The sequence below is a fragment of the Microchirus variegatus genome (genome assembly GCF_963457635.1).
Source record: "Microchirus variegatus genome assembly, chromosome: 2".
Classification (NCBI taxonomy): Eukaryota; Metazoa; Chordata; class Actinopteri; order Pleuronectiformes; family Soleidae; genus Microchirus; species Microchirus variegatus.
This window is the reverse complement of record NC_139803.1, coordinates 5,639,507-5,651,015: the sequence shown is the minus strand read 5'-3', so window position 1 is coordinate 5,651,015 and position 11,509 is coordinate 5,639,507. Positions and strand designations below refer to the sequence as shown.

Genomic DNA, 11,509 nt, shown 5'->3' with positions numbered 1-11,509 from the left:
AACTAAGACACTGAACTGTAAAACAAAACTCTACGTCATTCTTTCAAATTAATATTTTATTCACAGGAAAAAACAGAATACTAAAACAAATCTTACAAATATGATCACAAAACTCTCGTGTGTGTGTGAGAAGTAGTGATGAGCGCAGCCTGTTGGTGACGGCGGGCACTGCAGAATTATGTCAGGAGCAAAGTCTGAGTCACTTTTTACCATTTGGCACAAAAGTAAAAGAAAATCACGTGAGAGAACCAGTTTTTAAAGGTCTGCAGAGTGTATCGTGTGTGAATTATGGATTATGGAGTTTCTCTGAACAGGAATCCATGGACACATTTTTTACTTTACTTCAATAAATTATGCATTTAAAATATTGAGAGCGTGTTGTAAAACTGCTTTGAGCCGACAAACACGTGGCCTTTTTTTGAGCATCAGTCCTGTGTTGGTCGGTGTGTGAGGACGCCTTCTTATTTTTTATACATTATTCACAATATTTACAACTATGTTTTTAACCTTGTTCCATCAGGATTTTGTTTCAAATCCATTAACACACGCGAATTTCCATGATATCAACTCTGTGATCTGATGGATTTAAAGGTGATCGACACAACACTCGACGAGGGAAAAGTTGTCGTTTCTATGACAAAGTCTCCAAAAGTAACTTGATGTCTTTGACACCGTGCTCTGCTGCCACCGTGAGGAGGTGATCCAGGGCGTGCATGTAGACCAACATCTTCACGACCTCTTTGATTTGATCCCTGTTGGTGCATAAAGGTTAGAAACGTATTAAAAAAGGATCACATTGAAGCTTCACGTACATGTAAATAGTTATTATAGATTGTAGTAGTATTAAGCTTTAAAGAGCCCATATTATACCCTATTACCCCAAGTTAAACGAGTTCCTGATGCCCTAATGAACATGTCTGTGTCATTAGAATGGAAGAAATACGATTAATGCGCCGCGGCGTGTATGTAAATTCCTATGCTAGAAAAACACCTTGAATGCACCAGTGTTTCTGCAGCTGCAAGTGACGTGTGGATCAATAATGAGGAGAGAACGTGGAAACACGACAGAAAGGCAGCCTTTGGTTGATAAAATGTAGGACAACATCTACATCTTTCTGCAGTGCTTTCAAACGCGTGCTCTTCATATCATTGATCCACACGTCACTCGCTAACTGCAGTGGCACATAACTGGTGCGTTCAAGGTGTTTTTCTAGCATAGGAATTTACACACACGATCAACAACAAAGGGCTTGTGAAGTTTGTGAACATTTTTTTCATAAATAAAATATCCACTGGACACACAAGTCCTCTGAGGCTGGAAGTTTGTGTAAAACACTGTGCTCCACTGTGCAGCCACTCTTCCTCCCTCGCCTGCACTCTCGTATTTCACAGGGACAAGGAGGAGCTACGGTGGAGCTGTGAAGTACTCTGCCTGGCGGGGTGCCAACATTCACGGTGAAATGTTCGATATGTCGCAACTGCGCCGGAGGTTTAAACGTCACGTGTTTTATCGCCCAAACTTACACAAAGTGGAACCACTAAAACATGACTGAGTCTTGTTTTTTCACATTTTGGGGACTGGTATGGCCCCCTGAGTCCCAAATATAAGTACTAAAGTGACTAAAAAGTTGATTTTGCACAATATGGGCCCTTTAATGTTATATGTAAAAACCCTGATGGAGCCTCTTACTTGGCAGCGCGTCGTTCCAGATCAGACCCACCCACAGTGCTGCGGTGTGATGAGTTTGCCAGGTGGGTGAGGTAGCGACACAGCGGCTCCAGCTGAGGCAGCGTCTGCTGACCCTTCAGCCCAGAGAACCAGTGCTGCGGCAGACGCTCCACCACCTGAGATGGGTACAAAAGGAAGAGGTTAACGTCAAGTCTGTGGTCGTGGAGTTTACACAAAAGAAGAACACGCGGTGCGTCCGCTACCTTCTGACACTTCTGCACGTTGTCCTCTGCCGTGTCTGTGGTCTGGAGTGCAGAGAGGATGTATCTGTTGAGCATGCTGTCCAGAGCCAGGTCCCTCAGACAGGACGTGGATAAGACGCCGTGCCACTGCAGGACGTTGCCCAACAGCTGCACAGAGAGGGAACGAGAGCGACACGGTTAAATAAGCTGTGATGACATTTACAAGATTCACAAGAGCACAGTGAGTGTGTGCACATACCTTCACACAGGACCAAAACTGCCTCTGGTAGAACAAGTAGGGCCCACTGTTCTTGTTCTCTAACACACTGAACAGAAGCAAACGCACATTTTAAACCATTATCCATTATCACATTTAAAAAAAACACTACATTAACAAGTGCGTGACATACTTTTTTGGGTAAAGTGGAAGAAAGACATCTTCATCGAGGGTCCGTCTGCAGCGTAAGACGATGGATTTCAACAGCTCCTAAAGATCCAAAAACAAACAAATCACGATTATAATTATGCTAAAATACTGATTTGCAGATATAAAATGAGTCAGGGAATAAAAAGACACAAAAATCAGCGTCTCCTGACCCTGCAGTGAATGATGTATGTAGGTCGTAGAAGAAGAGGAGGACAGTACCTTTGTGTATTGGTTATCCCCATGCATCACAGTGGGGTAACTTTTCATCAGCCTGTGAATGAAGCCCACCAGGTTTGCTGTTTGACTGCACGACAGCGGATCCCACACCTGCTCTGCCAACACTGGCAACACACACACACACACAAAAACACACAATTAAGTCTTTACTTCCCTGCGTTGCTGAACCAAGGGAATCTTGGGAGTGTGCTTCATTACCTGTCAGTTTGGAGAGGACGACTTTCTCCACGATAGCGGGCAGCAGACCGATATCGCCGTCTCCTTTCTGCAGCGTGCCGTTCTCCTCAAAGCCGTAAAACAGCAGCGACTCAAACCAGAGCATGTACTCGAAGTTTGGACACTGTGCCTGCACACACAGAGGAAAAAAATACCTTTTAGAGTTTTCTCCAGCAGACTAAAACCTTATATCCAGTGTGTACATGAAGGCATGGTCTAGAGAAGCCGAGTCTGTCCACACAGCGGTAACACTGCAGTTTAACTCGCCACAGTGCAGTTTGGAACGCTACAGCCTGATCTGTGGGCCAGATATGTAAATGACATGACTATTTTGCATCGAACGGTGTGATGTCATCGCAGCAATACACAGTAGACAAAGGGCAACGATGGAGAACATCCAGCATTCTGTGTTTCTTCTTGGCGTGTCGCTTGTATATTACAAGACGAGCCATGTTTGAAAAGGGTGCAGCGAAAAATACTTGTGTTTAGGATTCACCGCCGATAAATCAAGATCTGGACCACTGTGCTTCCACTGAAAAGTGCCAAAAACTCTTGGTGGTGCACATGTGTTCCTGAAGTAGAGAAAATCCACTGTATCAAGTGTCATTGGGAGTTCTAACACCACCTGAGTGTGCAGACTAAAGCCCTTTAGTCTCACTGTCCCAACGATTATTGTATTAACCACTTGACATCCCAAAAAAACGATGCCTTGGGATCAATAAAGTGTTCATCTCACCTCAAGTGGGTTCCATGTGATGAGCTGCAGGCGAACTAAAGGGTTGAAGAGTTTGGGCAGACAGAGGCCGATGTAAGCGTCTCTGTAAGTGTCGGCGTAATCCCGCCTCCACACTTCAAAATGGGATTTGATGCAGTCGAGAGAGTGGAAGTCCTCCACCACGTCCTCAAACACCTTTTTACATTCCCGCGAGATGCGATCTGGAACGAGACACAAGAAATCCATTTAGACATCAATTACACGACACAAATCTCATCTGTGTGGTTGATAGGAATCAATATTTCTGTAAGAACTGTCAGGAAATGTGGCTTATAAATAATATATTGATATTTTAGGCTGGATTTCGACATGCGGGATTACAGGTTGTTTCTCTGGGCTCATGAAAAGTATTCTATGGAGATGTTTGGGCTTCTCAAAGGAGAATCACTGAAGAGAATAAAATATCTACCGTTTATGATCTGTATTAGATGCTTAAAATACAGTTTCATAAAAGATAATCCCTGGCTTATTATGTTAGGATCTTTCCCGTGTTGGAAACGGTAAAACTGCCTATAAATATGGTCAAATTCTGCTGCAACACGAATAATTAAGAGACTCATTGCAACCTTTGCAGTCCATATTATTCTCCAGCCCTAATTGAGAGTGTAGATTTTGCAGAAATATGATGATGACGAACCTTTTTCCATGTTGAAGCTGGTGATGTCGGTGGAAGTTTCCTCATCGTCGGAGGACAAGCCTTCATTATGCTCGGCTCTCTTTCCATTTTGCTCCCTTGCTTGTCGCCTCCGTGTTCTATAACCACACACAACACACAGATTATTCAACTGTTCATTACCTCTAATTAGCTCCTGTGTGGAAAACTTAAGATTAAGCACATAATGTGTGTGTGTTTTTAGCATTTTCTGGTCCGACATAAGCACGGAAACACCCATAAGGTGATGATTCCTACCGCCGCGCTTCTCTTTCCGCGATCCTCCTCTGACGACTGTGCTCTTGGTACGCCGTGCGGTCACGACCAAAGGAATCTAAACTAGGAGCCATGACAGCTTTATCTGCAAGAGACAGGAGCAATTTTAGAACCAGCGACAAACGGCAGAGACATCCCATAAACCTATTACTGATTCTGGACACTCAATATAATACACAAATTAAATCAGATATATTCAGTGATGACTGTTTTAAACGTATACAGCAGCTTCAAACGTTAGGTATCTACAGGAACACAGCATCATTTGTGACAAATAATTTTTGTATTATTCAATATCTAGTCACTTACCTGTCAGCAACCTCCTACATGTTACAGTCAACGTGACAAATGACAAGTCACTAATGTTTCTGTCATCTTTGTCATGTCACTGAGAGACTCAAGCATTACAGAGGAGCCAAAGCAGCTCCTCCAATAAACATACTGAGCTTACTCGCTCAAAATCACATCAATTAGCCTTAATCAATGAGGGGAAACACAACAATGCGAATAACACACACTCTCACACTCACTGCATACACACACGCATACAGACAGAACTAACGAGGCTGTTCAAATAAATCATAAAAACCTTCAAGATGGACTGACTTGAAAGGCTTGCAAACTCCGACGATTCATCTTTAATATCATCCTGTCTTCTCTGGACAAGTCGTGAGGCCCGTTGCCTTAGTAACTGGTGCATGGCAGCCTCCAGCTCCAGGACGGCAGGAACCTGAAAGATATGATGCCTTCTGTGACCTCTGACCCAAACAAAGCGGGGGGGGGGGGGGGGCTGTCTCCCATGATGAGCAATACAACAGTGGACCCAACATATTAATAGTGGTGGGTGAAAACCAGGCGTTATTTAAGACGATGGACGGCGTTTGAGCAGCCAAACCAAGTTAAAGGTATTATTGTAAGATTAATGCTCGAGGTTCCACAATAATTGGAGTAACACGGGTTTGACCCAACACTAAGAACACGTAGGTCCACTCATGACGTTTGCTCTCGCTGTAATAATGGTAAATCATGCTGATGATAATGGTCGATTAGTGTCCCATTTCCACCACAATGTTCTGAGCCTGATAGAATTAAAACGGACATTAGTGTGGTCGGTGGAAACATGTTGGCAGCTGGCAGGGCAGGCAGCTCCGTGTTGACGCTGCTCTGCAGCTGCAGAGTCAAGATAGTTATTGTGTTTAGAAATGAGTTTAGCAAGCAGCTACACAAGCACTAAAACACTTAAATGGACATTTAGTTCACTGTGAGATCCAACTGTAAGTAGAGTACATGGTTTTAAGGTCTTAATGTTACGGTAACTTTACTTAAATATAACATATATCATATTCAAAGAAAATGTTCCGATTAGCCTTACTTCCATTCTTTAAAGAAAGTGTTTACAAAACAGTTTTTGAGAGAACAGGTCAAAGTTAAAAAATGCAAACGGGGTGTGCTTCAAATCGCCAATTTGCAGTAGCAATAGCAGGCTTATTATGACGCTAAATAAAGAGTTTTTATTGGATTCTCTCTCTACCAAATTCACATTAAGTGGCCAGTGATCACAGACACAGAACAAAAAGAAACACTGCTAATCAGACGGCAGACAAATTCTCCCTTACCTTTTCACTGAAACACTCAAGCAAGTCTCCAACATACCCTCGCATCTCTTGCAAGAATTTATATTGCTCTGCGTTGTCACTGGACGAGCCCTCCAGCTGCTGTATGGCGTTCTCAGAAGCAGCGAGGTCGTCTTCGATCTGTCTGAAGCGCTTGGAGTTTGCGTTGTAGCCCGAGCGCATTTGACAGAGTCTGTAGACGGGACACACAGGGAAAGACAAGGAGAGTTACAAAGACAATATCATTTTTAAATACTGACATACTGTATGCAAAATAAAGACAATGAAAACTGATTAACAGGACACTAGTCCTGGAGTTGTAATTGGTAGGACTAAAGAAACCCCCTCCAGATCGATCACCACAATCCTTTCTCTGGACACTGGACCTACCTATCCTGCAGGCGCTTCTTTACCAAATCAATGGATACTGGGGTGAGATCACTAACTGGGGCCCCGAAGTGAACAGAGCCGTTGTCTGCTCGGCCAGTCGCCTTCACGGTCTGTGGGGCCACAGTGCTGTATGTGAACGGCATGCTGTAGGAGGATCCGTACGGCTGACTCTCATAGCTGTTCTGGTAGTACATTGTGTTGTCTTCTGGTTGGGCGCTCTGGACCTAGTCATGACAAACAAGGAAAACACATGATTTTACTGTTGCAGACATTATCTTGTCTATGTCACAAAAGTTTAAAGACTTTTAGAAACCAACATGGTATCTTTGGCATTTATGTCGACATTTTGCTCCAACTCTCGACTTAAATCCTGCCCTTTGATGACGTTATAAATAGGGATGGGGCCGATCCGATCCAGTATCGGTATCCGATACATACGTAATCGACGGAAATTTCCGATCCAACTATAGAGATTTCCGATCCGTCTGTGTGTGTGTGTGTATGTCTGCTGAAATGTCTCCACAAGTGATTCCCTGACTGCTCTGTTAGCTGGCTGCAAAAAGTGGAAAGGGTTTCCTGACTGAGGCGTGTCTCGATGAGACGCGGAGTAATGATGCACGACTCCGTTCAGGAAATCCATTCCACAGTTTACAGCCAGCTAGCAGGCGAGCATGATTTACCAGGAGTTAACCAGGAAGTTCAGCTCCGCAACCTGCAGCCGACGTAATCCCAGCCGTCACCGTTTAAAACGCCTGCTCGCTGAGGAGAACAGTACTGACAGCTGCATGAAAACAATGAAAATCACACTCCTCCAAGCCAGGGTTCACGTTAGCCGGACTATATGCTGGTTTTTGGCTGTTGTCACGTGAATTTAGCTGGCGAAAAAAATATTGCCGGCCAAAATGTCCGGTGAAATCAATGATTAACACGGAGACGGTATTTATTTATTTAAAACGCCAGCATTGCGTTGTGTTTGGAGATTGAACATTCACGGTCTGTGACTCTGTTTATGTGTGTGTGTCTGTGACTCCGTTCGTGTGTGCGCTGCTCTGCGCTCACTGTGTGTGTGTGTGTGTGTGTCGCCAGGGGTCTGTGAAGTCGATGTAAACGTTGTAAAAGTCGTACATATCACACTTGCCTGTATAAAGAAGTTTATTAAAGCCTTATAATCAAAATGATGACAAAAACAATGATAATAATATTAAAGCAAACAGATCATCCATTTTGGAATAGTATCGGCATCTAAAGATATCGGGATTGGAAGTGAAAAAAGGTGGATCGGTGCATCCCTAGTTATACAATAATCCAGCATGCACAATGCTTTGCAGCTACAGGAGGGGTTTAGTGCAGCTTACCTGGGGAATGCTGATTCCTTTCCTAATCTGTTCCTGCTCCCAGCGGCACACCTCTTCATCCTGACCCGTATCAAGTGCTTCGTCATCACTGCCCTCTATACCTGTACGTGGAGAAGTTTGTGTCTTTATACTACAACTGATTTAAAAGAGCACAGTGGATGATGATCTGCAAACCAAAATGATAACAGTACCTATCTCCTCAGCGATCTTCTGTCTCTGGGTTTTGTTCTTGACTCCACTAAAGCGGATCCTCTTCTCCAACTCATCTTCGTCATCGCTGACATCTTGGTCTTCTCCGACGAGGCGTTTCTTGGGAGCGTCCGTCTCAACCAGTGGAGCGTCGCCTCCGAGTTCTCTCGCGAGCTGCCGCCGCTTTCTGGCGGCGTGGATGAAAGCGGCATCAGGGATCTCACCTGGAGTAAAAGAGGCACAGGTCTAAGCAGAAGTAGGAGAACACGTGTTGATTCCACGTAGTTAAATCTGAAAATACGAGTATGATACCTGGTTTTAGGCTGGCAAGGGAGGAAAGCGTGTTGAAAGTTGATCCAGTGTTGTTGCTCTTAGACGCTTGACCATGTGCCTGACCACCTTGACTCCTCGCCGCTTCGTCCTGCTCCTCAGTGCTGTCCACCTCCATTTCTTCCTCCCCGTGTTCACTACATGCTCCACCCGTGACTTCATCTTTGATGGTCACTGAAGCCTGAGGCGCTGCATCTAAAGAAACAAGATGCAGAAACAGGCGAGACGTTAGAATATGACATCTGCAGATCACCAAGCTCAGAAAATAAATCTAATTTAACAAAAATAACTCATATAATATCCTCTTATTGTCTTGTCAACTAAAATGCAAATGAAATGACCTCCTTTCTGAAGAGATCCACCCCCATCGTTTGGTAGAACAACTTATGACAGCCTGGGGGTTTTCAGTATCACTTATTGCACCATTCGGTGTCAGTTTCAGCTGATTTTAACAAAACCAAGGTCATGTTGTTATCCAACGTTGGCGATATACATTGCAGCTGAATGGCTCGGGTATTCTCATTACCTCTGCAAAGCAGGTTATTCGCTTGCTGGCATTTATATTGACTTTGGGCACTGTGGTCACGGTGTGGCTTTAGAACAGGTTTCTAGTGTCCAAGTGCTTTCTCCAAACATAATTTAACAGTAGGAACTACAAGTTGTTTACAATTATTAATCGATTACAAAATGAATCAATTTGAAGCTTAAACGAGATTTCTGACTGTTTCAGTTTCTTAAATGTGAATATGTTCTTCATTTTTATGCTCCAAATAGCAAAGAAATCATTTTGATTGACATTGGAGAACCTCATTATTTCCAGGTTTGACACAACACAATCATTAGTTTCAGCTCTACAGTGATAATATTAACAATATTAGCATGCCATCTCACCTGATTTATGTTCCTGTTTGACACAGCCAGACTTCTCCAGATCATCCTTGTACTCTTTCTTCAGCTGCTTCACAATCTTCTTGCTGTGGTTGGATTTCTTCACTTTGAAAACCTCGTATCCTTCTGTTTGACAAGCACAACACGAAAAGCTCAGAAAGTTAGCATAAACTGGGTTAGCTTATTAATGGGTCTGCGTATATAACGTGTACTTTTATCGACAAAAACCGGGACAATACACGGCCTTAAAACGATATTAACGAACTAGGTTGACATAAAAAGACATTAACAGTATGTCCAAATCCATAAACAGTCAGTAATAGAACATAAAGACAACTGCCGCGCACCTCCATCACCAGCCAGCCCACTAGCTAGCTTGATGACCGCGGACGCTTTTAGCACGTTTTACCTTCTTCGTCGTTGAAACTCAGTAAACTGGCTTTTGTGGGCACCGGCAGCACCGCTATGTCCTTGATTTTCTTCTCTTTCTTGATTCCTCGCACGCTGTTGTTGTTCAACAGGAAGCCGTTGCTGCCGTAGCTATCCGCCGCGCTGCTCGGCGCTCCATAGACGCTGCTGCTGCTGCTGCTGGAAGTCTCCATGAACGGGATTTCGTCCACAACAGGCCCGAACAATGTCGGCGCCAGCGAGGGACGCGGGCCGTCCTCGTGTTCGTCCTCGTCGGACTCATTTCGCCGTCGGAAATTCGCTCGTTTCGCCTTCTTAAACATTGTGCTCCCCAGTTTAGACGCAACGCCGCATGCTTTACGAGCGCAGTTGTAGCCTAGAGAAATGGTCCACGGAGCGCCATGCAGCCATTTTCTCTGTCAGATGTTGGCTTTTCTTCTTCGTGGGAGAACATGCGACAGGAGCGCATCACTGCCATCCACTGGTCAAACTGTGTATAGCAGCGCAGCAGCAAACAGCACTTTTAGCTGGATAAACAAACAAAAAATTAATAAATAATAAAATAAAAATAATTGTCCTGTAAATATTGACTAGTGCTTTATTAGTATTATTTTTTAATGTATTATTATGACACATATTATTATATTGCAATGAGTATAATGTTGGTGCCCTGATTCATTCCCTGGAATGACATTTAGTGAGTTTGGATGACCAATATTTATCCACAGAATTAGGTACTTTTCAGTCATTTTTTCCCCTGACAATTCAAGCCACATTGTCAGAAAGAAAGAACAATAATTTGCCTCACTAATCCCCATTATCTCTGTTTTTTCCCCTTTACTTCCTCACCCGAGGACACGTTTTTTTACCACGAAACACCCAGAAAGACGTATTCCGCCTGCAGCACATGTGCACGTTAAACATTAGAGACCAAACGCAGCATCCTTGTGTTCACAGATAATTATGTATTCAGCACAATCAGCTCCTTTGCAGTGAGTGAGGGTCATTTACAGAGGCATAACTCGACTCATCGCTATATAGTGCAGTCATCGCTGTGGTGATAATATAATACAATATAATATAAATTAAAGTGTCACCACTGATGAAGCCGGAGTGATATGCGGTGATTAATTAATGTCAAGATGACCCTTTGCCGTTAGAACAATAATTGGAGTTAAATATTTCTGTTTTAATGACTCTGACAATCATTTTCTGTCTATCAGAAGGTATTATATGTGCAGCCATCTAAATGTGCATGTATATTTTAGTATAATATATAGTAAGGCTTCTCAAATGAAAAAGTACAAACATAAACCACTTGCAGTTGATCCAAAATACCACTTGGGGGCACTCTAACCCTTTGTAAGAACCTTAATTGTGTGCACTCCCGGTTCACTCATGTATAAATGCTAATGAAATACAATGACATTTTTCTGATCCAGTGAATGTACCTGATCGCAGCCAGGATGAATATAGATGACATGGATATCGCTGCTCAAAGGTTCATCAGGCTCATCACATCACTCCTCTCATTACCGAGCTGAAGCTGTCAACGTGCGATTATTGGACGTAGAGATGCTCGGTGATCGGTGTGAGCCGTGTATCATTTATTTGTTCACTGGTTTATGTGCAGAGATTCACAGATAAAGGAAGTCGACTTTATGTCTTATTAAATACACAGTGTGTGCGTGTGTGTGTGTGTGTGTGTCAAGGGGTAATGAAGACGGAATGAGAATAAAAGAAGAGGTGCAGTAATGGAAGGCCAAGGTACGGTGGCCCTGAGGTGCAAAACACAACACAAATCACAAAACACAACACAAATCAAAAACACAAATGCAATTT

At 43.4% G+C, this 11,509-nt stretch overlaps 1 protein-coding gene across 1 annotated transcript; it reads right to left on the bottom strand.

Moving 5' to 3' along the window:
- Positions 1-50: 50 nt before the first annotated feature.
- On the bottom strand, positions 51-10,061 carry paxbp1 (PAX3 and PAX7 binding protein 1). Its single transcript, XM_083910765.1, has 18 exons — positions 9,669-10,061; positions 9,263-9,385; positions 8,354-8,566; positions 8,044-8,265; positions 7,853-7,953; positions 6,498-6,721; positions 6,111-6,300; positions 5,101-5,224; positions 4,477-4,579; positions 4,204-4,319; positions 3,528-3,727; positions 2,774-2,921; positions 2,558-2,679; positions 2,322-2,398; positions 2,171-2,237; positions 1,933-2,079; positions 1,691-1,845; positions 51-752 (listed from the first exon to the last, which is right to left on the bottom strand). The coding sequence occupies exons 1-18, from the start codon at positions 9,988-9,990 to the stop codon at positions 632-634; spliced, it is 2,775 nt and encodes a 924-aa protein (XP_083766891.1). The 5' UTR covers positions 9,991-10,061; the 3' UTR covers positions 51-631.
- Positions 10,062-11,509: the final 1,448 nt, after the last annotated feature.